The sequence below is a fragment of the Trichogramma pretiosum genome, unplaced genomic scaffold (assembly GCF_000599845.2).
Source record: "Trichogramma pretiosum strain Unisexual culture from Peru unplaced genomic scaffold, Tpre_2.0 scaffold156, whole genome shotgun sequence".
NCBI lineage: Eukaryota > Metazoa > Arthropoda > Insecta > Hymenoptera > Trichogrammatidae > Trichogramma > Trichogramma pretiosum.
The window spans coordinates 13,823-36,965 of NW_019641660.1; the positions used below are offsets into that span (position 1 = coordinate 13,823).

At 44.5% G+C, this 23,143-nt stretch overlaps 1 protein-coding gene across 4 annotated transcripts in view; it reads right to left on the minus strand.

Annotated features, from left to right (window-relative positions):
• Nucleotides 1–274: 274 nt before the first annotated feature.
• The window catches only part of LOC106653769 (flocculation protein FLO11-like), a 76,094-nt gene continuing 53,225 nt past the window's right edge, over nt 275–23,143 (minus strand). For 2 of the 4 annotated variants that reach the window (XM_014373332.2, XM_014373333.2), the window contains one exon: nt 275–6,759. In XM_014373332.2, coding sequence (XP_014228818.1) covers nt 3,544–6,492 — 2,949 coding nt within the window. In that variant the 5' untranslated portion in view covers nt 6,493–6,759 and the 3' untranslated portion in view covers nt 275–3,543. Of the gene's footprint in view, nt 6,760–16,693; nt 16,806–23,143 lie in introns of those variants that run through there. The other 2 variants (XM_014373336.2, XM_023460213.1) reach the window with 2 other exon arrangements.

Sequence of the window (23,143 nt, forward strand, 5' to 3'; positions counted from 1 at the left end):
ATGATAAAGATTTTTAATATTTACACGGATACACATATATAGCATATGCGTCAAATACATGTACACACTTATACAGAAAAAATATTGATGTAATTGAAATGAGAGTATTTTGGTGAAAACTATACAAATCAAAGAATATCGGTTCGGTTATTCTCTTTTTTAGTTCAATCATCAGAGATTGAGGAAAAAAACTTATAAACTTATTGCGTAGACAATATATAAAATACAATATAAATTAGCACACACTCGTTTACAAATAGAAATATATATTACAAATTATTCGATAAAGTTAAAAATATTTACAACAATGAACCTGCTATACTCGCAAAAAAATTGATTTTTGATTTCGTTATAGTTACAGAAACTTAGTATAAGTATAAAAATCGTTAATTAATCCATATTGACACCTTGATGCGTATCAAATAGTACCAAAAATGAGACGGCATTTAAAAAGGATTATATTATTGGCGAAAAATTGCATGGCCCGTATTGTTTTGTACTCAATTCGTGTGAAGCTTAAATGCGATAAAGCGGCGGGAACTACGACGATGATAACGCTCTTCGTTCTTGCAAAACATACAACATCGAGCAACAGTTCTAAATGCCTCCTTCGTCCGTACGTTTTTAAGAATACAATATCAATTAACAAAAAAAAATTGTATAAATAGACTTTCGCGTCATTAAGAGTTTGTTCTGAGTACAATACATTGCAATATTTACTACGCGAGAGGCGAGCGTATGAAATGAGCTTTAGATACAAGCGCAGTTTATGTAATACGTCTTTGACTAATCTCGTCGCAGCGTTCTGTGTTAAACATGTATTATTTAAATTTTTCTTGTTTATAAGTATTAAATCTTAAAGTGTTAATAGACAACAATTACAATTTTTTTTCCAGTATCATGCACAAATGAAAAAAAAAACAAAAAAATAACCCATACGCATACACTTAAAAAACACACGTACAAAAAACGAATTTTTGTTTCAAATGAACGTGAGGTACTATTTTCAACGTTAACCCCACGAGATTGCCACATGACTATGTTTCGTTTACTAAGTTACTTATTACTAAATATATAATTTCATATATATTTTTCGTTATTATACTATACATAAAAATTCAAGTATGTATATATTACAATATTAATAAAAACGAAGATAAATTCTGTGTGAATCGAAAAAAGCCCCGAAGGAAAAACATCGAATACATATATAAATTTTTCTTCTTCTCATAAACAACGCTTGTAAAAGTATACAAAAAACACGAATTGTTTATAAGCTAGGATATTTGTTTTTTCTTCTTGAATCGTGCGAAATCGAGTTTATACGGCTTACAATATGTATTTATTTTTCTTCGGCCCAAGAGCGCGCGCTTCGCTCACACGTGTGCACAGTTTATAATAATATGTATAAATATGATTCGATAAAAGTGCACAGGCGTTGCGGTGGCGGCGCGCCGGAACGACCGTACTTGCCATACGTATAATTAGCCAAAAACTTTTTTTTTGGCACACATTCGAATTGGCCGTTAAAAATGTTTTCTGGTCAGTCTGTGATCGGCGATTAACGAGTGCGTATATGTCTCATCATCGCACGCGCGCTACATTTTTACACCGATTCATTTCATTCCTTATTGTATTTTGCAGTCGATCAACGCAAGTCGATGTGAGGATTATGCGAAATTACGCTATTGACGTTCGATGGAATAACCTGGCAGTTTATGAGCGGTGTATACGATTTCACGAATAATACATCGATTCGACTTATTGCCAATGATTTATCATTGTGTTTTGCACGATCTGGTAGAAGGGTTGTATAAAATTTCTAAAACGATGATTGTTTGTAAAAAATCCACAGGTTATTCCGTAACGAGGAGCTTACGCTTGAAAAAAATGTACAATCGTCGATGCATGTTCGTTTCAGTACATATCTATATAATTTTTTTTTTTTATAATTGGCCTATTCGCTACGTGTATACGTATATATCATAAGGATAACGTACTTGTGCGTATATTGTTGTGTATACGATATATATAAATGAAGTTTGTCGCGGGGAATTTTGCGTCGTCCGCGCGATTCATCATCAACGCGCCGCATCAAGAGCACACACGGACACACATACACGCGGAGTCGCAATATATACGCATCCGCATTCTCAAGCTAATCTCGTGTTGTGCTGCACCACGCACGCGCATGCTACATGCACAAAAGCATCGTTCGAAATATCGTAACGCGCGCACGCGGACGTTGATGCATTGTGTCGTCTCCTCAACGTCGTCGTCAAAGCTCTTTTCTCTATTTTCTCGCACTTTCTCCACGACGCTTCGTCGTAAGCAAGTATCGGATCTCTCGATTTTTACACGCGAGGTGCAGATTAAAAAGGTACAATTACAATTTGCAGAGAGATAGAGCGAGAGAGAAAGACGACGAGAGAAAGAAGTGAGGAAGAGGAGGGACACAGCGGTGCGCATCGATAAGAACGAGTGAGAAAGAGCCGTGTATATAAGAACGAGAAAACCGGTCCACTTCGTCGAAGGTCAAGTGTAAAAGAGCAACAAATTCATTCTGCACCTCCTCGACACTATACATGCATGCACACACTCTCTGCAGCGCGCGGATGTCTCTTTGTCTTGGCGCGCACCCGGCGTGAGGGCATCGACGATTATATTAATTAAAAACGACCCAAGTCTCGGTGGCGAGATGTTTCTGCGCGATGCAGGCAGTCTCCTGTGTGTGTATAAACGCACACACATACATTCCGCTGCAACGACGACCATTCGAAACGCACACGCACTCGCATTTATACATGTAATTAAGAATCGAACCTCAATGGTAGCGTTGATTAATTTCGACTTTCGCGATAGAGTTAATCGATCGCGCGCAGCCAACCTCTGCAAATTGATATTAACGCGTGTTTAACATAGAGAATAGAACGTGGAAAATGACTATTAACATTTTTTCGCACGTGACCTTATATACGACGAGTATATATTTGGCCGTGCACATCCCTCTATTCGATTCGAGAAATCGAGCTACACAACGTCACGTCGAATACACGTAATAATATATTTTCGTAACGCACACAAGCACACAAACATACACGCATAATATACCATTCATACACGCACGCATAATACATATGCACACGGTTTCTGTGCACGTAGGTCTCTATTATACGTGAATCATCATTATCACCGGTACATATTCGTTCTATAAATATGTAAAAATGGCTTCACTCCGAACGCTGTCGTGATTCTTTTATGTAAAGCTGCGCGACCGGCTGCGACTGTACTGGGCTGCTGCTCGTGTCTCGCGCAGCGACGCTACGCTTCTCGTATCGTACCCGTTAATGACTCGAAAAAAAAAGCTCCTCTCCACTATCACGCGGGGAAGAGTGAGAGAGACAGCGCCTTTTTTGTATGTGTGTGTAGTAGTAGATAATTCAGGCGCGCGCCCTCAGGCCCTTTAATTTACTCTCTGCTCGGCTCTCCTACAGCATCGCAGAGTCGACGAAGGGCGCCCTGCACCACAGTTGGCTACTTAGCTTAGCCCGCGATCGCCGGTTGCGACTGCGAGAAGTGCTGCTGCAGTAGCCTGTTGACTTCGTGCAGCGACAGGCCGTTGTTGCTGCCGTTCAAGCTGCCGCCGTTCAAGTTGGCGTCGAATCGGGGCACCGCCGCGTTGTTGTTGTTCTTGGCGAATCGGCTGTTCATCCGGTGAGCCTGGAACTGCCTGTGGAAGGGATCCTCGTTGCTGCTACTGTTGAACGGCTCGTTTCTGTTGCGGTGAGGCAAGCCGATACCACCGCCGCCGCCGTAACTCGTCGTCGTCGAGGTCGGCGACGCGGTCAGGTCGAGCTCGCGTATCAGCGGCATCTTCGCCCAGAATCGCAGCAGCATCGGTTTCTGCTGCTGCTGCTGCTCGCGCAGACGCGAGTTGTTGTAGTTCTGGCGATTCGACCGGAGCGGCAAGCGTTGCGACGACGACGATAACGAGACGGGCTTCTGGCGGGCCGGTACGCTGCTCTTCGTGCTCGACGTGCCCAGGTTGACGCGATACGGCGACGAGCGATCCTTGTAGCTGTCGAGATTGTGGATGCTGTTGACGTCGTCCGACGGGAACTTCAGATAGTGCGACAACTCGGGGTAGCGCACGTAGGCGGCCTCGGGGTCGTTGGGGCTCGGTCGCTGCGAGGCGACCGACGACGGAACTCGCCTCGTGTCCTGCGCTGCGGCTACGGGTCTCGCCGAGTCCGACATCTGCTCCTTGAACTCGAACGGGATGTCGCTGTCGTCGCGGAAGATGATGCGTTCGCCGTTGACGGCTGGGAGCGGCGCGGGCTGCTGCTTGATCGGATTCGACGGCAGCCGATCGAAGTAGTCGAGCACCGGCGGTATCTCGGTCCTGACGACGGTCGTCGTCTCGTCGACCTTGTAAGTCGAGATGCGCAGCGGCTCGGTGGCAGCGGTGGCGGCGCGCGTCGGTACGGCAGTCGGCAGCCTCTGGCCGTAAGCGCCCGTCAGGCCGTGATAGATCTGCGTCGACAGCACGACCTCCGGCTCGGTCAGCAGATCCTTCTCGGCCTCGAACAGCTCCTTCAGATCGTCCTCGATGCTGCTGGTTGGCCGAGGAGTGGTGCTGGTGCTGCTAGTAGTGGTACTTGTGGTTGTTGTTGTCGTCGTCGTGCTCGTCGTCGACGACATTGTCGTAGGCGCCGCAGTGATAACGGGGCTCTTCGTCTCCGCCGCGGTTGTGCTCGTTGTTTCGGTGGGCAGCTTGTCGTCGGCCGTGTCCTCGACGGTCGTGATGTTGTCGTCGTCGATGATGCCGCTGGCCTCGGTCGTCATGATGGTCGTCGGCTCTTCCGTGGTCACCGTAAAATCGCCGCTCTCGTCGACGATAGTTTGACCTACGATGGAAGCAGTGCTGTCGTTAATGTCCGACGAATCGGGTGTCAGGGTGGTAGCCGCTTCGTCGAGGCTCAGCGTCGTCGTGGCCACCGTCGACTCGTCCGACGTGTCGACTCGGTGCAGCTTCGGTCTCAGCAACAAACCTGGATGATTCTTCGGGTGCTGTATCATCGCGCCCGCCTCGCCGGCCTTCAGCAGCTCGTCCTCGCCCTCGGTAAAGTCGTCGGAGGACGACGTCTCGTCGTACTCGTCGGACTGCTGAGGCTCGGGTTGCGTCGCGTCCGGATACAGATGGTCGTCCAGTCGGATCTTGGCGCTGGCGATCTGCTGCGACTGCTGAGGCTCGAGCGGGGCGACCGTCTGTATCGTCGAGTCGGCTCTGGTCTCCTCTTGCGACGAGGCCGTCGTTTCCTCGTCCTCCTTCTCCTCGGGCGCCTCGGTGTGTCGTTTGGTCGTGCTCGAGAAGGGCAGCTTGGTCGGCCAGATGGTCAGCACGTCCGGCGTCGGCGTCACGATGACGACGTCCTCGATTTTCTTCTCGGCCTTGGGTCTGTCGTCGGTGATTCTCGTCTCCTCGAACGCGTGATGATGGGGCCTGGTGGCGTTGACGATGATCGGCTCGGTGTACTTGACAACGGACTCGTTGTTGCTGTCGAGGATGGGCACGATCGGCACGACCTGGCCGAGCTCCTGGATCTCGTGTCTCGGTGTCGAGGGCGTCGGACTGCCGAGGAAGAACGACGTCGAGTCGTCGGCCACCGACGGTACTTTCGGGCCGGTCTCGTTGGCGACCTTGTAGAAGATCTCCGCGACCGGATCTTGAGTTTGAACGATCTGCGTGCCGACGGTTGGCTGCTGTTGGGACGCTGTCGTCGTCGTCGTCGTCGTACTGGTCGTGCTGGGGGCAGCAGTAGTCGTAGTCGTCGTCGTTGTCGTGGTGGCCTCAGTGGTGGTCGTCGTCGTACTGGTCGACATGGTCTCGATGGGTCTCAGCACGGCTGGCCTCGTCACCGCGGGTTTGGGCTGCAGCTGCTCCGGCCTCATCGAGATCGGTATGCTGATCTGGAACGGACCGGTACCCGGCATAACGATGCCGGGGGGCCTCCTGGTATTGTTGCCGCTCAGCTTGCCGTACAGAGTGTTCAGCCGCTTGAGGAAGAACTCGCGCTGGGCGTCCTCGTCGATCTTCAGGATGTTGGGCTTGCAGACGCCCTTTTGGTCGGCCGTGTAGCCGTCCGGACACGTGACCAGATCCGGGGCGATGAATATGCTCTTGGGGGTGATGCGTCGCAGTATGTTGGACGAGTCGAGGCTCGACTGCATGGGCACGTTCTTGTTCTCGACCAGCAGCCAGGCCTGCCAGGCGAGCTCCGACGGCGAGCCGATGCCCTGCATCAGGCTCTTGCGCTGAAGCGTCGGCACCGAGGAGGGTACCGTGGCTACGTCGTCGCGGTAGCGTCTGCGTCGCGAGCCCATGGCCGCCGCTCGGCTCGGCTGCGCGATCGCCGCCAAGAGCAGCAGGACGCAGGCGACAGCGAGGAGCGCCGTCGTCGTCGATGGCAGTAGCAGGCACGTACGCGACATCTTCGTCGATGAAGTTGCGACGATGTTCTTTTCACGCACCGCCTATTTTTCTTCTCTTTTTTTTTCCTCCCTTTGTTTTTTTTTTTGTTTGTTCACTCACTGACACTCTTTCACTTTCACAATCCTTTCGCCCTTTCCTATTGGGCCTCGCTGTGGATTTTCTTATTCTCGGGTGCGCTCTCTGTCTGTGTGTGCTTGCGTCGTCGAGTTACAAAATTCGATTCCAGCTCGTCACCTGTCTACTAGCCAGTGATCCTTCGGTAATGCCTGAAACAAAACACGAGCCAAGTTATTAATATTCGAAGTCTTTCATACATATTTAAATGTACAATTCATCGAATGTATTACTATTTTATTAAAAATTGTATTTCGAAAATCTCAAATCAAAATATTTGAACAGAGTTAAGCTGTCCTGAGTTGAGCACCAACTTTTTTTTTAATATAAAAATAGGAAATTCGAGTATTTTCAATGTTTATTCACTTGTTTTCCCCATTTGTATCTAATTAAATTTTGTTACATTTTTGTAGAATGTCGTAAAAAATTATTTGGTACTAGTTTAGCACGGTCATTAATGAGTTTCAGGTTCTATCTTAGAATGTATCAAATTATAAAATGTATAAATTTTACAACATAATAACTTGCTTCAGCGTTTTAATCATTCAAAAGTACTTTTCCATTTGCGGGTGTGAAAATATTTACCGATTGCCCCCTAGTGGCAAAAACAGTACATCACGGTCTTAAACCGAGAAAAAAGAAAAGTCCCACGTGTACTTTACCATATTTCGAATGAAATCATTCCTTAAATCTAAAAAATGTTTCTTCCATTGAACCGATATTCATCGCAAGTTTTTTAATCAACTGGCTGGATACCGCGCTGTAAGGTATTAATCCACCTGAGTTTCTCTTTCGTCGCCTTAAAATTAAAATAACTAGAGAAGCATCCTAGTACGGTATCCATCTCCACGCGCGCGCATATGCACATAATTCGAGTGGTGAAATAATGGTTTGTTATACATTCAAGCGCAAAACATTCCTCTTCGCCGCGGACTACTGGCCAAAAGTGATATATCGCCGCGTTGGTGTGGCGGTGGTGGCGGCGGCGACGGCGATGGTGGTGCATTGCGGCGCGCAAACGTCGAGGTATCAGTCGAAAACCGCATTTCGCACCCGCGCGAACGGACGAGCGAGCCAGCTAGCCAGAGAGAGAAATACGTATAATATAAGCTATGTGTGCTTAACTTCGGCCTCTCTCTCTCTATGCGCTGCACAATATACCATACACGAGCTTTTAATGGAATATCTAGTTCTCCGAGCAATTTCTATGCCTTTTAATGAGGTATGCGCGCCTCTCGCCGGCTCGCTGCTGCTGCTGCTGCAGCGTTTGCGAAGCGGCGTTTCCTTATCGTTGTGTGAATTATGAATTTCGATTTCGAGGGAAAAATTCAATTGAACGTTCGTTTATACGAGCGTAATTCCGCGCGACCGACGATCGACGGTGCGCGCGCCCGGGCTAATGAATTTTGTAATCGCTTACAACTCGGTATACCTGCGCGATCGTGTTTTATCATTTATATCGTATATTATATTCACAATAAACCATTAACGAGGATATAATTAAGGTTCGAATATTTGCGCGTTTTTTATGGAAAAAAATGTGTGTGTGCGCGCGCGCGGTTTAATGAGGCATACGTGTTTGTATGTGTGTAGAAAGCCAATGTACAGCGAGATAGTCTCAACATCTCTCGGCCACGGTCTGCGTGGGAATAGATGCAAAAAAAGCCTAGCGCTGCCCATTGTTACATCGAAGATTCGTACACACACACATAATATAATATTATAAAGCTAGTGCAAGAGAACGAGCTATTGTGTGCGAACGGGTCAACGATAAAAGCGCGATTAATAATAAACACGGCCGCGATCGAATCGAAACTTTTTGAAGATTGCGATTTTTTTTTTTACCTCTTATATCCTACTTTTATGAATACGATGCGAACATACCGTTGTACAGAGGCCGTTGTGAATAAGTGGAGAGAGGAGCTTCGTCACTTATTGCTGCTTTGAAATGGTTCGAAAAAAACCCGTGCTCGCTGCAGTTAGACGACAAAAGAATCGCGAATCGCGCCGTGCTGCACTCGTGCCTGTATTGGATTCAATTTATTTACTTTGAATTTCGAGCGATGCTTTTAATTTAATATACGCGTACAAAAACGCGATAAAGAAAAAAAAAAATAACGAGAGCGAGGATAAAAACGAACCGTACGTAAGGCGAGAGGCGAATCGATTATATATATCGCGCGCAAAGTGAAAGCCTATTCGCTTTTTATTTATTCATCGAGAGCTGTTTTTTTTTTTTGAATATTTTTATGTATGTGTATAAAAGGCGCGAGAGTCAAAATTAATGCGAATTCGAACGTCGTAAAAAGGAGGACGATTTCAATGAAACGTATGTATTGCTGGTGAGTATATATAATATCCACGCGAATACCATATAGAAATGTCGTCAAAATCATTTTATTTCGCGCGCGGTAGAGGCTAATCCTCCGCATCCTCCGCTTTTGTTCTTCTTTACCTTTGAATATACATATGCACGAGATGCACGAGCGTTGCAAACAAAGTCCACAATGCAAATGGCGGGGGTAAATGAATGAATGAATGAAAAAAAGAGAGAAGAAAAACTAAATAAAAAGTAAAGAAAAACAGGGCACAAAGCCTCCAATTAGTCAGGTGAAAAACGAAATCCTCGGCTCTATCTCTCTTTCGAGAGAAGCTCTAACGGGTGTTAAAAGGAAACAAATGGTGTGAGAGGAGAGAACATATAGTTTTACGCGCGCACGCGCGAGAAGAACGACGAAACGCGATTAACAAAAAAAAAGAGTCGAGTGCGTGTCGCGAACAAAAAACCTATATAGACGAAAAACTTTTTTATATTTTACTGTTCCGGTAAGCAAAAAAAAAAGTGAAAAGAAGGGAAAAGAAAAAAAAAATCTCGCGAGACGAGCGAGAAAAGACAGCTGCTGCTGCTGCTGCTGCTCGCGCGTCTTGCGACACGACAGTCGTCGTCGTCGTCGCGCATCCAATAAATCTTTTTTCCCCGCAGAAAAAAGTTTTCGTTTAGCTCCAGATATGTATGTATGTAGAATTGTGTTCCCCGTGAATACGCGAAAAGTGCCATTTTTCTTATCGTCGCGCAACGAGATATATACACATACTGCACATCCCTCTGCTCCGTTGTAGTGTACTTATCACACAATATACCCGCGCGTATATGGACGGTAATCGTCTGAGACGCGAAGCTGCTTGATATATACAAGACATAATACACGTTTAAAAAATCGCCATGTACTGCCGGATTAATCCTCATAGGTTAATTAAGGAATAAATTATATTCTTTGTATAACTTTTTTTTTATTCGAAAAAAAGCTCGTATACATACATACTGGGACCTCGGCTAATTGATTCTCGTTTTTGTAATGTTATTGCTATTCGCGGCGCTGTACAAGTACGAATGTGTATAATTAGTCGTTGGTCGTCCTAATGAAGCATCTACACTCCTGTAACATGGTGCACACGAATAGGAAGGAAGCCTCTCTCTCTCTCTCCGGGTTGGCGTGTAAAAACACAGCAGGTTCACTTTTATATATACACGCAATATATATAATAGCTATGCTTATATACGAATGAGAGAAAGAGAGAGAAGGAGACGAGCATCGAGTCTTTCTCAGCTGATATAACCCGTCGTCCTCAGCAAAATTAATCTCCGGGACAATCTTTCTCCCGCTCGGCTCTCTCTCTCTCTCTCTCATTCGCCGTCTTCGATATATGTATACAGTCTGATTTTCTTCGGAATATTTGTATTATATATAGATACGTATGTATCGCCTGGCGCCTTACAGCCTTGTCGAACTTCTTCTTCTTTTCTTTGTTTGTTAAAAAAGTACTATAACAGAGATTAAAGCCCCCCTGATCTTATCTTGACTTTTTTTGTTCTTTCCCTTAATTATTATGATATTTTATACAGCTTATAATGTGCAGGCTGTACATATACGTATACGAGAGAGAAACAAGTGTATAATACTCGCGTATATGAGTTTGCGCGCGTTTACCCGGCAATGATAATTAGCGCAGCCGCAAGCCTCGTCGTCGCGGGCGTGATAGTGGGATTATATTTTGGCTTTTCATGACTCTTTACCTGTAGCTCGTGCGCGCCCAGAGCTTCGAAGTTTATTAAAAAAGAAAACTATTTTCATAACGACGCGCGGCAAAAAAATTTTCACTCGTTTTCATATTCCGAAAAAAAGGCAGCAGCCTTTTTTTCGCGCACTTACACTACTATAGGGCGCGCGAATGGAATTTAATATCGCGTACGCAAGCGTGTGCGTGTGTGTGCTTTAAAATAGAGGGAAAGAGATGAAGAAACTGTCGTATTTACGCTCGAAGGGTAATAAAATTTTCACGAGACCGCTTTTACATTTGAGAAAATTTGTGCAAAATCTACTCTGCGTTCTGTTTTTTTTTTCTTTTTTTTTTTTTTTATATAACTTCACGTACACGCAGGAAAATTCACTCTTCGCATATTCGCGGCTTTTCTTTTTATAAGGCACGCACTCGGGTGCTCGGCGTGGTGCTGCCGCTGCATAGCTCACCTGTGCGCTGCGTGCGTGTTTTTATTACGCGTATACATACACAGTGTGTGCACGCGCTGCGTTTATGTGCCATGCTCTCTCTCTCTCTCTCTTCTCGCATCAGTCGCCGCACTGAGCATTGGATAATATTCGTACGCACTACGAGCCCGCCTAGTTATATATCGAGAGTAAAATTGAACTTTGCATAATGATAAGCATTACGAAATTTTGAATACTTTGGGAGAGAAAAAATTTTTTTACTGTATATTACGCGTACACGCGTAGGTTTATGCCGTAATATAGAAAATTGCTGTATTTAGATTGCGGAGCGAATATTACATCGACGTTGCTTACCGAAGACTATCTCTTTTTTTTTTTTTGCTCGATGCGGACGTGAAAATCCTTTTTCACAAAGTGCGTCGAAGAAAATCTGTCTCTTTTTGCGAACGCTTTGTAAGTCTCCGAAACTATACACACGTTTACTCTTGTATACAACTCACGACTATTAGTACTTGTTGCACTGATACGTTGCAGTGTTCGTCTCACGCACCACACAAGCTCACGAAAGTATATCACTGATACACCGAAAAACTCGCGCTGATAGAAAATTGGTAATGAGCGGCGCGCGACCGAAACAATGCTGCTGCCGCTATCGAGGTCAATAGCTAATTGATTCTATGCACGCTGCCGGCACAACTCGAGAGCGTCTCGCGCGCGCGACCACGCGTTATCCCCACCGCCGCCACACCACTACCACGCTGCCGCGCGCGGCGAGCTTTGCGCCGAAATCGTCGCAGTTTACACATCATCGCGCTCAGTGCGGCCGTACTCGCAAGCTCTCGCGACGCGCTGGAAGTCGCGCGCGCGCGCGCTGCGCGAGTTAAGTGGTATTTCGACGTTACGACATACGTCAGATACAAATCGAATTTATTCCGTTCGAATTTTTATCTCTTGAATTTTATAGTCTATTTTCTAACTTGACGAAAAGGTTATACCCTCTATGTTTGACGATGATGCGATACGTTTGAGAATTGTTAATTTTTGCGTTAGAAATTCAATGTGGAATTTTAAAGTTGTTTTTCTCAAAAAAAGATCATATGCTCTTGTTTATTCAGTGACTAATATCTCTCTGATTTTTTATAACAACTTTTTTACATCAAATACCTCCATTACGTTCCAAAAAAGCTTTTTATCGTCACTTATTAATTAGAGAGCTTTTCTTCGTCACGATCTAAAAAAAGGATTTTCTTTGCCGCGCTTTTCGGTCAAAATACTTTCTAATTCGTAAGCACCGTCAACGTATCCGCGTTTCGTCTTGCAAGCTGCTTTATACATTGCACTTCGCGCGCGAAAGAAAATCAATGGAGCGATGCGAAAAGGAAAAAAGGCCCCCCTTGTGAGCAATAGAAGCTCGCAGTGCGCAGGGGAAAATAAATGGCTGTGATGCCAATATGTGTAGCGACATACTCTTGGCAGTTGGCACATTGTATCGTATTCACTCTCGCGCTCGCACGAGTCAACGCGCCTCGCAGCACATCATAGGCGCGTCGTTTGAATTAGGCGCTTGGTTAATTGCCAAGGAGGTTGGCGGAAAATCGCGGCCATCGGCTACTGTTTGCGACGATGCCGAAGCCGACGCCGACGAGCCGAGCACGACTCTCGCCCCAGTAGGGAGATCGAGGGAGATCGTCGAGACACAGAGAGAAAAAAGACAGTCCGGCACTCTGAGCGAGTCTCGTCTATCTCTTTTTTTTTTTTTTTGACTATTTAATCATTAGCCCCCTGCAGCAAGGTATACACAGTGTGTATTACACACACACGATAGACTCGGCGCGCACATACAGACACTTTGCTCGTCCGCAGATTCAAAAAAAGAGCCGAAAAGCTCGGACTCGATGGCCCCGTCTGGCGGATTATGTATAGATCACGCACGCGCGTCACACGCACACACGCACACGCGCACGCACGCACAGATCAGCGCCAGAGTTCGCAGCGAGCCGTGCGTAGAGCCACTCGTATTATAGAGGCAAAAAAAAAAAAAAAATTGAACAGAGTTCCCCCTTGGAGCAATGGCGTAGAATAGAGCGTTGCAGTACTGGTAATTTGTATTTCCCGCGCAAGAGAGCCGCCGTCGTGTCGAAGAGAAGCAGGGAAATGCGCGTGTACGCCTGCATATACGTATGCATGCCTGCGTAATACCTGCGTATACGCGTCTTTCCTATTTATGTGCGTGTAGGTGTGTAAGTGTACGAGTATGTGGATGAGCTTGCACCGGTACATGTACGCGAGCCCGTTGATTTCCTCGTTTTTATATTCACTTTCAGTTTATACGCGCGGTTCGATGCATAGCACACACATACACGTATACATACAAACATATAATGCACACACATACACATACACAGACACACAAAAGCTCGCGCGCGGCGCGCATTATGCATACATCGGAACGCGCGCGCAAGAGTTTCATTTTCTGCAGCGGTTGCAACGACGCGGGGATTTGAATTCAAATGCCGATCGACGGCAGAGCTTACACGCAGAGCTTGCATTCAGTGTATGATATCGTACGTACAACGAGGGGTTGAGTAAATGGAAATTGATTTCTTTTCTCTACCCCCTATACTTCGAAGGCTCGACTCACTGCAAAAAAGAAAGAGAGAGAAACGAGAATAAAACGAGCGAAGCGCAAAATATAGAAATGAATGGCAGATTCGTTGCATATACAATGCGAGCTTGCAAGCACACGTGTACGATTGAACGTGGGGGTATGATGGGTAAAGCTGTATGGCGCAAAATGTATTTGAGCTTTTTTGCGCAAACAACGCATAAAAGCACTAGGGTACACTGTGTGTACAATACAATATATAAAAATAAATATAAACTCGTGTATACCACCTACGCACGCGCCTTTTACAATATTACAATACGTAAACGCGCGCGCGACTCGATATTCCGTATGGATGTCACGTTTTTGCTTTTTCTTTCCTCTCTCTTTCTCTCTTTCTTATCGCTTATCGAAAGGCACAACGAGCGCGCTCTCCTGTTCACTTTGTCGCCCGCAAAAGCGCCTGCGTGTGCCCCAAAGTGTTTGTGTGCCGTGCACTTTCCTTACCTCTCTCTCTCTCTCTCTCTCTCTCTCGTATACGAACCGGAGCACGCACAAAAATACACGTGTGTGCGATTGTCGTCGTGCGAGCCTTAAATCCTTTCGGTTTTGTTTTTCGCCCAATTGAGCAACGCACTCGCACTTGCTCGCATACATTATCTCCGTGTATATACAAATATAATGCACTTGGGTATTTACCTCTCGATTTCGGTTATATTGACCCCGTATTACGCACGATACACGAACCGGCGTCCGCGATCGTAAGTGCATAATAATATCTCTCTCTCTCTTTCTTGTGTGCGGAGTTGGTAAACACGTCGGATTACATTATAAAGGACGTTATTTACACTTTCGATCGCGCGATCCGATACTTTTTATTTTTTTCATCCTTACGGACACACTCTACGGCTTCGACACCGGGGCTTAGTTAATTGTCATAAAAATTCCATTCCGATGCGGATAGCTGGCACACGGGAGAAAAAAAAACAACAACGACATACTGTATGCTAAACGGTATATAGGTGCAGTCACACCTCTCTATACGTGTCTCATATACCCCCGGCGAGTATGTGCGGTTGGAAAAACCTAAACCTGCTCGCGCTGCGCGGATTTTTCGACCGGGGGGCCGACGAACTCTTATTTATTTTGCGCGTCGATAACAAACGAATCGCAATCGACTCTATATCACAAATACGCGTTACGTTACTCGGCCTCGGCTGCTCTCTGCACTCGATTCTTAATTTTTCAATAGCCCTCGCAAGCAGCTATATACACCGGCTACCGGCGACGGGACGCGCCACCTTATCCGTATCGTGTTTTTATTTTTTATTTTTTTCCCTCTCGTTCTCACTTTTTCTCTCTCTCTCTCTCTCGGGCGCGCGACGACGAGTCTTACGAGTTCTTCGATATTATATGCACACACACGATCAGGAAGCTGCTGCGCTCGCGGGATGCGTAATTTATTGACTGGCGCCTTGAATAATTTACCGATACATTATATAGTCGAGACGCTGATCTCGCGCGTATATACGTATACACACAAACATTTATATACACGCGTATATTATTGATAAACGCTTCGATTGGGTTAGAATGAACTTTTACGCGAATGTAAAAGCCGATACATTTTTTATATATAAAAAGAATGTTTACTCGGGGGGCTATATAATAGCTCGTCGCAACGAGTCCCGCTGATAAACGCGATTGCAGCTCTATATACATTTTATACGTTACATATAACGCACGTTGGTATTGCTCGCAATTGCATTCCTGGAATTTCTCTCTCTCTCTCTCCCTCCCTCCACCGCAGTATAGGCAGAACCACCGCGATCGAACCCGAAAATGTATTTCCGAGATCATTGCGCAGGCACTTGTGAAATGTAATCGCGCGGAGACTCGCGTAATCTACGTATTACTTTTATATCGTTTGGATAATTCTTTCTTCTTCTTCGTCTCCTTCTTCTTTTTTTTTGCTGCGTTTTTATATCCGAGACGACGTGGAAGCGACGATTAGATTAAAAAACAACAAAAAAACAGAAGAAATCTCACGCGCTCCCCGCGTCGCGATTACGTGCGAGTGTTTTTTTCTACACACACGCGCGGCTGCAAATGCACTGCACTGAACTGCGCGCACACGCCGCCGATGCACCGAGATGGAATATTTTTCGTTGCCGAGAAGAAAAGTCGAGGATCGGATATTATTATTTTAATACTTACATACCGAATGCGAAGAGTCCGACGACCCTTCGGGGATATTACATGCCCGCGAGTCACATAGTAGATACGTATACGTATATAATAATGCACTCGAGAGCTGCTGTATGTAGCACTTCAATGTCGCGCGCGCGGGGCCTTTCGCGATCGGCAAGACTGGCGGGCGTCAATTATACGATTAACTTCTTGCGATCGATCGCCGGCAGAGAGAGAGAGAGAGACAAGTCGATTCGCAGAATAACGATCACTCGCGGTATATAATGTTCGATGATGACGCTCGATTACATGTACATACACACTAAACGCACATCTAGTCAACTCGACGCAAGGGCCTAATGAATTCCGGTTAAATTTTTAACGAGCTTGTACAATATATATAATACCCGCGAGTTCCCGAATACGACTGAATATCAATTTATCTCGTTGAAAATATATTCAATTTTTTCCTCTCTCTCTCTCTTGACTTGTGAATGCATCGGTGTCGAGAGATTATTGCAGCGGGCGAAACGTGACCGAAAATTCACGAGGCAAGACGCGAGCACTGCAGCAGCAGCAGCAGCGAACTAATCGCGGATATGGCACACATCACACGCATACACAAACACTTGGAATGACAAAACGCACAAAAACACAAATTTAATAATCATCCACTTGGTTTACATGTAAGAATAATCTTTTACATTTGCCTGTTGAAACACTGAATGGTATAATATAATATTATGAGTAAATAATAATAAGAAAAAGATGCGAGAGACTCACCGAAATATAGATACAGTATTTCACGTGTGTGGTTCGGCGCGCGGCGCACGATGAGAGATGTCAAGCACCACTGTTACACTTATATACATACAATGTATGTATGTGTGTGTATATATATAATAGCTTCTCGAGTATATAAACACGCTTCGGCAGAAACCGGCGTGTGCAGAATGAGCAGTTAAGTTTTGCAAGCCGTTGGTTATATACAAACGCCCCGAGAGAGAGAGAGCGACGAGACAAACGCGCGCGCAAGCTCGACTCTATATAAGCGCGCGCGTCGTCCGCCCGAGTTATAATCTTCTGCCGAAGAGAACGACAGAGAGAGAGAAAGAGCGAGACGGAGAGATGTGTTTTCGTTGGCTTTACGCGACATACAGATATATTTTTTATGTATATTATATACCGATGACGATTAGCCCGCGAGACTCTTCGGGAGTTTTTTAAGTTTCCGCGCGAGTGTTTTTTCCCCTCCCACGCTCGAAACTAACCCACCGCGAAGCGAGTCGCGCGCGCACGCAATAGTGCGTGAGTTTTACGCTATTTATTTATTAATCTTTATTTTATTTTATTTTTTTCATTTTATTGGCGCACTTGCGCGATCGTATATGGCACGGTGTTTTCTCGCTTTCATATTTACCGCGATAATAAAGTGTAGGAGCGAGTCGCGCAAGCACTGATAAGTGCGCGGAGTAATAACGATGATACAGCACTACAATGGGAACCTCGATTTCGTGGCCTCGCTATGATTCACTGCGATACAAAAGTCAAATATTTGACAAGGTGTTATGAAACACGTCTTTTTGATCTAGCTTTTATAATATGTTTTGACTTAGAATTCAAGTTCAACGAACCGCGAGCTCGAGCACTGGCTTTATATACAATATCGCGCACTTGTCATATTATACGTGGGTTCGCGATTGCCAATTTGTCCCTCTTGGAGCCAGGCCGAGCAATCCATCAATAAATGTGTACGAGCGATCCAATTCTCTTATCGTAGTGTAAACCTTGCTTAATATATGTTCCGAGTTACATGGGAATCGCATCGCAGGTTTATAATAAATCGTAAATATAAAAAAGCTCGACTCCGCGAATCGTCGATAAGGATACAGTATAACTTTTATAATATAATAAATTCATTGAAACGTAAAAAATTATCGCTGCTGTCGTGAATTGCAGAACGAGAAAAATAATACAAGCGAAAATTGGGTATTGCACGCGTGGCAATAATAATGTGTACGAACGCACTGTCATATAATCGTACACTGGAGAGAAGCATCGAGAAACGAAGAGATACGCGACAAGGAACTCGACGGCGACTCGACGACATGCACTCCAAAAAGGTCATGGGCTTCTTCTCTCTTTCTCGCTTTTTCTCTCGTTGAACTTTTATATAGAATGCACTGTGCACGCAGCTCGCATCATACTATACTATCGTTCTCCAAGTGCTGCGGTCAGTGCCGCCTGAAACATGCAACACACGCGAGCTGGCGACGCGAGAGAATGGAACTTTTTTTTTCGTTCGTTTCGCGCTCACGAGATTGACTCGATTTATATATTTTTCTCTTTTTGTCTCGTGCGATACTCGCACGCTGCGTATAATATAGCACATCTGTGTGTGTGTTTGTGTGGGCAAACATCTCTCAGCCGATGTATTATGAGGAATGTTGCGAGTCGCGACCGACCCAATCGAAAGCATGAGCGCGACGACGCGCAGATCGTGTTATATTGTTTTTAATCGCGCGAGCAATGCGTTCGCGCGCGCGTGTCAGAATTAACGAGCAAGGAAGATGCATAATAATAATAGCGCACGAGAGCTTAGAGGGTGCGTATCTTATCAATTTACTTAATATTTTGCACAATTATTTCATCGTTGCACACTCGATAATCGACCATCAAAATACTTAACGATCGCGTATCGTATGAACGATAATATGGAATAACGTAAATATTGTTCTACTCGGAGCTACTTGTTGCACGATTGTATTATATCGATAGCTCATATAATCCAGAAGTCCATTTTTCTTCTTTCCATTTCAAATCACATCGACGAGTTCATTCAACAAAATCTTTCAAGCTCGAGCTTCTCGTGCATTTGCTCGCGGTTTATAACCAGTCGTAATTGACCATAACGCGCGGCCAGTCGACATACTTCGCGAGAACGAGGGAACACGAGCGAGCGAGAGAAAAAATTGATCCGCGCTCGATTAATTGATTTATGGAACGTTGTAAAAGACACGCGCACGCGTGTACATACAAACAAGCTCGCGAAAGAGAGAGATGTATATATAATAAAAAAGCTTATACCAATCGACCGATCAGCGCGAATTAGAAACAAGCTGCGTCTCAGACTCTCGCAGCTGCCTTCGCAGGGTTCAATGTCGCGCGTTTACACAAGCTCGAGTGTTATATATATTATATACGAATCGAAGCTCGACTCTCGATTTACGATATTGTGTAAACTCTCTCGTGCTCGATATATTTATGTATTCTGTGGCAAACGCGTGCGAAAAAAAAAGTTTAAGACTCGAAGCACTATAAGCAATGGAGAGTATAGAGCGCGGTATATAATCTCGCGTCGTCTTGGTATGTTTTGAGGCTACTAGGGACGACCCCGAAAACCAAAGCGAGTCGAGGCACTCGCGGTGACCGACGCCGACGCCAGCCCGCGTATATATATTATGTGTTATAGCGTCGAGAGAGAGAGAGAGAGAGAGCGCGCGAACAACTAGAGCGGTCAGTATACACACACTCTCATACACACACGATGGACGACCGCAATTAACGATCCCCGCGGAAATGCGCTTAGACGAGATCGACGCTATATAAGAGATACGAGCCCGAGAAAGAGAGAGACAAGTGCCGGCACGAGAGACACCAAAGGCTTCTTCTTCTTCGTTGTCGTCGTCGATCGTGCAAAGCTTCTCCTTCCCAACTTTGTTTTTTGCCTACCCATGCCACCTCCTTATTTTTCGCGCATTCGTATTTAGACCGCGTGTGCGCGAACGGCTCTCCTCTCATTTTTGCCGCGTTTCGTCTAATTTCATCGGAGCTTTTATTGAGCGCGTGTTTGTTTACATTATTTTGAAGTTTTTTAGCATCGCTCTGCTGACGCAACAGCAAAATTATGATGCTTTTTTGCCGCTAAAGGGCCGACCGGCATCTACACCACTCTGTCGTATTTTCCGAGAAAAAGAGATGATTTTTTGGTCTAAAAGCTTTGGATAGTGTGTTTAGGAATAACAAACAACGTAATAAGCTTTGAATCAATCTGATTTCAGCTGTGTTTTTCGTCAATTTTTTAACTGGCAGTTATTATCTTTCTTTAAAGAAAAAATAACTTTCAACAAGTTTCTTTGAGTTTGGGTTTTTTTAATAAATTGCCGCAAATTCCTGAACGAAGAAAATAAGCACGATTTTAACGAGGAGAAGTGGACTTTTAAATTCAGGGTAATAATTTGATGGCCTAATGACCAAAAATGGTCATTTAAAATGTTTTAAAGACATTATTTTGTATTTTTTAAATTTAATTACCGTTCGTTAGTCTGTTTTGAGTGATTTTCCTGATGAAACTTATGTTAAAAATATAAAGCGCATTTTAAAAGACCTGAAAATTATAGTTACTTTTTTCGAAGATTGAGACTAGTTTTCAATCACTTTAAATGCGATAAAATCACTTCAAGCATCCACCAATAGATGGCGAATATCTTGACTTGTAAATCTGCAAGTGAAAAAGTTAAAATAATTTTATAAAGCACCGTTTACAACCTTGATCATTATCATATGCTCCAGAAAATTGTATCGTGTAAAATTTCATCAGAAATTCTACAACGCAAAGAAAAGTACTTTCAAAGTCCGAAGATTTGATTATCAAAAAGAAGATGTAAAAATAACGATATTTAAGAAACGTGCACGCATATGACAACCTCTAATGCGTTCCCAAAGTTGACTTCTGATTGATCGTTAACAGAATTAGATGGCCGAGCTTTTGGCGAGAATCGTCCTAACTTGAGGGGACGCGAATCAAAAACATCATGTACAAAGACATTGGCAAAGAGACGATATAATCTTGTTTTTGCGTTATGGTGACTCGTATACGCGCGTCTCTATACGGCTGCACAATTAATTCGAGGAGAGGCTTATATGTACGCTAGAAATAACTATTCACTTCACTTTCACGTTGTTATTATATGTGTGCGAAGTGAAATTTTCGTGCGTCATTTTATGATTAATTCCGAACGCGAAATAGTCTGTGCTTCGTGTATCGCGATAATTAATTAGTTATACAAATTTGGCGTATGGGGTCAATATAATATCGTAATCCCCGCGCAAGCCTCTGATTTTTTTTCTCTCACTCTGCTGTATACAACGTCTCGAACGCATATTAGGTATTGTTTGACAGTCTCTTTTTGTTCGCCGCGGAGATAGTCATGCGTGCGGCTCGAATTGCGTGACGAGGTTTTCGAAGCGCGCGGGCGCGTAAAATTAGCGACAAAAAAATTCTTCGACCCGCACGGCAAAGTTGATATTATATTACGCTCTTGGGGAGTCGAGTCACTTTTATCGGAGTATTCGAGCGGCGCCAAAAAATAAAGGACATCCTCGATGTATATTGTAAGCGCCGTGAGTATAATCCCGAGGAGAGGCTCGAAATGGCTGATATAAATCAAAATGTTCTCCTTTGTCGCGAATAATTAGGTAGGCGCCGGGCTCGATGCACTGAGCGACGTCGATTCAGCTTTTACACGCGTGCACATCGTAATTATAACAATTCGACACAAGCGTGCGTATAGTGGCACACGCAGGACGACGAAGTGGGTCTTGTTTTTTTTCTTATATGCCTTCCATTCGATTAGACGGTGCGCGCACGAGTGGGTTTTTTTGTTTTATTATCGCGTGCCACATCGATTGTTAGCGCGTATAATAATCGGCCAAGGTCTGCGTCTACGCGAGATCTATACCAGGAAGAGACACCGATAGATAAATGAAATTAAAAAAAACTATGACAGCTTCGAATCGAATCAAGGCGATCGATACGCGTACACATATTTTGCAATGCGCTTCAATGAATACGGGATTTTCGAGTCACGCGTAACAATAAGACGACGAAATCGTAAGTATCGGTGCAGAAGAGCAATAACTCAAGATCGTGCACGTAATAGTGTGCGCCGTGTGTGCAACGTCCGCGAAGAGCTATTTCGAGAGTCGTTTGCGCGGTATATAATTCAATAGAAGCTGCACCGGTCGATTCAGCGGGAGAGATGTGTCTCTCTCGTAAGATGACGATCGTTTGTCACACACGTCTCTTTCACAGTCGTCGTCTTCGAGCCGCCGCTGCCGGCCGATGCTGATAATACGTTTATAAATAAAATTAATTAATGAAATGCGCGCAAAATGGATCACGTATAATATAGCACGTAGTATCCATTCGAACAAGTGAACCGCAAAAGATGACGATTAAAAATAAACTCCGTGTATAATTAAATCTATCTTCATTGTCTTTTTCCAGTGTAAATAACGGCATAAATTATACTCCTTATCAATTTCGAACAATCAATTCATATTTTATTCTCGCTCTCTCTGTATATAATTTTACTCGGAATCGGAGTTGAAAATTGTGTATACAAAATTGAAACTTCAAACTTGAAAGAAATTCCTAGGCCTCAAAAAAAGCTCGAGCTTGATGTATCTTTTATTTATATCGCGTAGCGAAACACGAGTGCGAATGATTTAAAACAGCTAATACACGCTCATTAAACATACGGTATTAGTTTGACAAGATATTTGAAAGAAAACGTCGGCTATAAAAAAGCTCGGGTTCACAGTGGTTTATCGACTATAAATAATTGCATAGGTTCACGACCGATTATAATCGAGAAACGATGTAAAAAAGCTTCGATACCGTTCGACGTGCGCGTGGATTTTTCTTTTTTTGGTGGCGCGCACGTAATACGAACCGCGATGATTAATTTTTCGAGAGAGAGAGAGAGAGGTCAAATATTATACCGGTGCGGCAAAATTTCGTCGCATCGCAATTGGATTGGTCCATTAAATAAATTTCCAATCAAGAGGCCAATCAATCGAATCAATATGTACGCGCGGCGGTACGCGGGATCAAACAGCGTAATATAATTACGTTAAATTTTGCGTTTTCCACTTGTTATCGTCGTCATCGTCGTCGTCGTCGCTAGCAAGCCTCGTCGTATAATATTCGCGCACTCGCTCATATTTATCGAGTGAAATTTCACGAATGAAATGTAATTGGCCCCCCACGCGTTATATATGCGACAACGACTGTACCGTATAGTACCGTGTCGACGCGTACGTGAATACAAATTTTCACCACCAAAGCTCGCGTACGCCGCAGTGCTTTTTCAGTCGAACGAACGAACGAACGAACGACATCGACAACAACGGACCAAAAAAAAAAAGTAATCTCAAGCTCGTCGCGCT